Source organism: Monopterus albus, unplaced genomic scaffold (assembly GCF_001952655.1).
Source record: "Monopterus albus unplaced genomic scaffold, M_albus_1.0 scaffold554.1, whole genome shotgun sequence".
NCBI classification, from domain to species: domain Eukaryota; kingdom Metazoa; phylum Chordata; class Actinopteri; order Synbranchiformes; family Synbranchidae; genus Monopterus; species Monopterus albus.
In genome coordinates this window covers 1,224-4,559 of record NW_018128434.1, presented here as the reverse complement: position 1 = coordinate 4,559, position 3,336 = coordinate 1,224, and the positions used below count along the sequence as shown (strand labels likewise).

Below are 3,336 nucleotides of genomic sequence, written 5' to 3'. Positions count from 1 at the left end.
TGATGGGATGGGCAAGGAGCGATTAGGAGCGACTTGTCGTGCAAGCTTGTTTCGAGTCTCAAAATTATGTAGAATAGCTTTAAATGATTCAACAAACTAGAAAAAAATGTAGCCTATTATTACTGTGAGTTTAACTTATCAATTGATCATGTATGGTTTCTACATTCTTGGGAAAATAACGAAACTGATGTACAGTGGAGGCTAATAGGGGCCCTCTAGGAGTTCACTGAGTCACATCATACAGGAGTGAAAAGATGCGCTTTAACAGTCTGTTCTGATTAAAGAAAGTAATTTGTGTTTTATCATTTTTGGTACCATATCAGGTCACCCCAAGACCAGAGCTTTCATCACCCATGGTGGGACAAACGGGATTTACGAGGCCATCTACCACGGTGTTCCCATGGTGGGTATCCCCATGTTCGGCGACCAGCCCGAGAATATGATCCATATGAAGGAAAAGGGAGCTGCAATCATTGTTGACCTCAAGTCCATGAAGACTGAGGACCTTAGAGATGCAATCAATGCTGTCATCAATGAGAAAAAGTAAGCTGTCTTGTAACTATTATAAATATTAATTCATTTAGGCTAATTTTAGTTTTGCTAAAATACAAAACAACAGTTGCCCATTATGAGATGAACTTTCTTGCCACTGCAACAATGTTTACTACAAGTGCTGTCTGAAACCACAAAAAAGTCACAATCTCCCACATAACAAACCAGTCGATACCAGTCTACAGCAGCAATTAAATCAGTTACGCAATAGGAAATAATTTTAAGCTTATATGAAGACAGATTAATCATTTCATTTGTCAAGGTTAGGTTCTGCTGTGCCTCTGTATATTAAGTAAAATGAATATCTTTGGGTTTTAGCAAATTCTGAAGAAGTCACAATGAGCTTAGCGTAGTTGTGATTGCCAAATGTTCAGTCTTTTAACATCACAGACAAAACAACTGATTAATCAAATAAGTAGCTGTAAGATTTATCAATAATTTAGTTGCATAACTAAAAGGAAAATCCCACTTTATAGCTATAAAATGTCTCCAGATAGACCAGAATTGGATATCAAAACCTTTTATAAACATGGCCTACAGTGGACAAGTCCTAATGCAAGTTTTAAAAGAAAAGGAGCTGTAAAAAGAAAAATTCATCTCTTCATTTCCTTTTGGCTCCTATTCTTGATAAAGCAAAGAAACAAGTGTTAAAATGAACAAAAACATGATGCACATTTTCACCCTCTATTGTATATCCACATTCAAAGGTACAAGGAAAATGCTTTGCGGCTTTCCAGTATCCACCATGACAGACCCACGAGTCCTCGGGATGAGGCAGTATTCTGGATCGAGTTCACTATGAGAAACAAAGGAGCCAAGCACCTGAGGGTCCAGGCCCATGAGCTCACCTGGTACCAGTATCACAGCCTGGATGTCCTGGCCTTCCTCCTTGCCGTTGTCCTCCTCCTCATACTCCTTTTTATCAAGACCTGCAGTTTCTGCTTCCAGTGGTGCTGTGGCAGAAAGGAAAAAACAAAAAGAAAGGCTGAGTAACGGGCTGAACTGAAGTGTCATTGGTAAAGACTTTCAGTTTAGTTCACTGGCTTTCCTGTTGGTCTAAAGTATGTAATGAAACTACAAACTCTTGGATTTGTATTCATCACCACTTTGAAACTACTTAAAATGTAAGAACATTTACAAAACACTATCACTGAACAGGATGTTTGTGACACTCCTGCTTTACTTCAATGGTACCTAATAAGGTGGCATAATATGCTAACAAGGAACAAGGATTTTGTTGTTTCACTTGTTTTGTCACAATAAACCTGAAGTTGCACAGCTAACCTCTGACCAAACACCCTGCATTTGGACCTTTGTTAATAGTAACCTTTTTTTTAGTAATTAGCAAAACTGCTCACAGCTGCACACTATTTTGCATGCTTACACCTGAGGCCAATTTGACATTAAAAGTTGAATGTTTATTGGATGGTGTGAGTTTGGAGAACAACAATAAAACAAAGTGAGTACAGAAATGCTGAAACTATGTTCAGATGGGGGAATCTTGAATTCTAATGAAACCACCATCACAAACACAGCCACTGGAGGCTTTAGCTGAGTTTGGTACTTAACACAAGGGTGATCTTAAAAACCCTGCCCCTCAAAGAAGCTGACATCACCATTTCACAATCCAAAGAGTAGACCCCGGGACAGCTCGTATCCAAGGGTTGTCTGGGACCAGTCGACACAAACCCATCCAGGCTGAGGGAATTGTGGACATGCAACTGGTGAAGACAAAATAACAAATTAAAAATACCAACTAGTATGTTGTCTGTAAAAGAACTTATTGAAATGTCTTTCTTCCTACCCTAAACACCTGACATCCAGGTGCTCCCATGTCTCCCTCACAGCAACTGTAGCGTGTCTCCACCCCACCCGGCACTGTAACAGTTTCAAAACATCCCAAATGCATTAAAATGTTATAACTTACACCATCATATTTCAAAGCATAAAACAATGCTATAGATCTGCAATGATTGGTCAATCACAATGAATATGATCAATTCAGGAAATCAGTTGGCCACTTCCTTTTGGAACCCAAGTTTGTACACATTCACAGCAAGCCATCCACTAGTTGTTAAGATACAGTATTTTAGTCTGAATCTAAACTGAGCAACACTGCCATTCTTTGAAACATAACAGGAATAGTCTAAGTAATGATAGTGTTACTTTTGAAATGTGCCTTTAAAACAACTGGTTTTCACTTGGAATCCCAAAAACCAATCTTAAAATGACAAACATATGTTACCCCTCCCACAAAAACAAGTGACCTGATTCTCTCCTACACTTCAGTGGTTTGGTGGGGAAGTCACACCCTCATGCTCTCACGACTTCCTCCGCTTATGCAACTGTGGCCAAGTGCTCTGAACTAATAAGGTATCCTTTTACTCTATTCTCTCTCTCCACAGCTAACAAGTAGAATGTAGGTTACTAAGGTCTGTTTTTACTTTTGGGAGTTATAATACAGTTTAAAGGTTATTCTTGTTTTTTTAAATATTGAGTTTAACTTTAATGAATTCTTATCTTTTGGTCCATGCTGCACAAAGAGGAACTGCAAATCTGAGTTCAGCTTTGTTAATAATTACTCTCTTAGAAGCACCTTTATATCAGGCTTTGCATCAGGCTACAGCAGTCATTCTACCTGAGCATGGAGTTGAGGCAGCATCTCTCCCTTTGTGTCCTGCTGGTTCTTTGTACGACATGGAGTACAAATGGAGGGAACATTTTGGTGTGGTACACTGAAGGCAGCCACTGGATTAACATCAAGCCTGTGCTGGAGACCCTGAT

At 39.2% G+C, this 3,336-nt stretch overlaps 1 protein-coding gene across 1 annotated transcript; it reads left to right on the top strand.

Moving 5' to 3' along the window:
- Positions 1–307: 307 nt before the first annotated feature.
- Positions 308–2,145, top strand: LOC109953148 (UDP-glucuronosyltransferase 2A1-like). Its single transcript, XM_020588563.1, has 3 exons — positions 308–543; positions 1,260–1,505; positions 1,708–2,145. Exons 1-3 carry the CDS (start codon positions 401–403, stop codon positions 1,748–1,750), a joined length of 432 nt encoding a protein of 143 aa, XP_020444219.1. The 5' UTR covers positions 308–400; the 3' UTR covers positions 1,751–2,145.
- Positions 2,146–3,336: the final 1,191 nt, after the last annotated feature.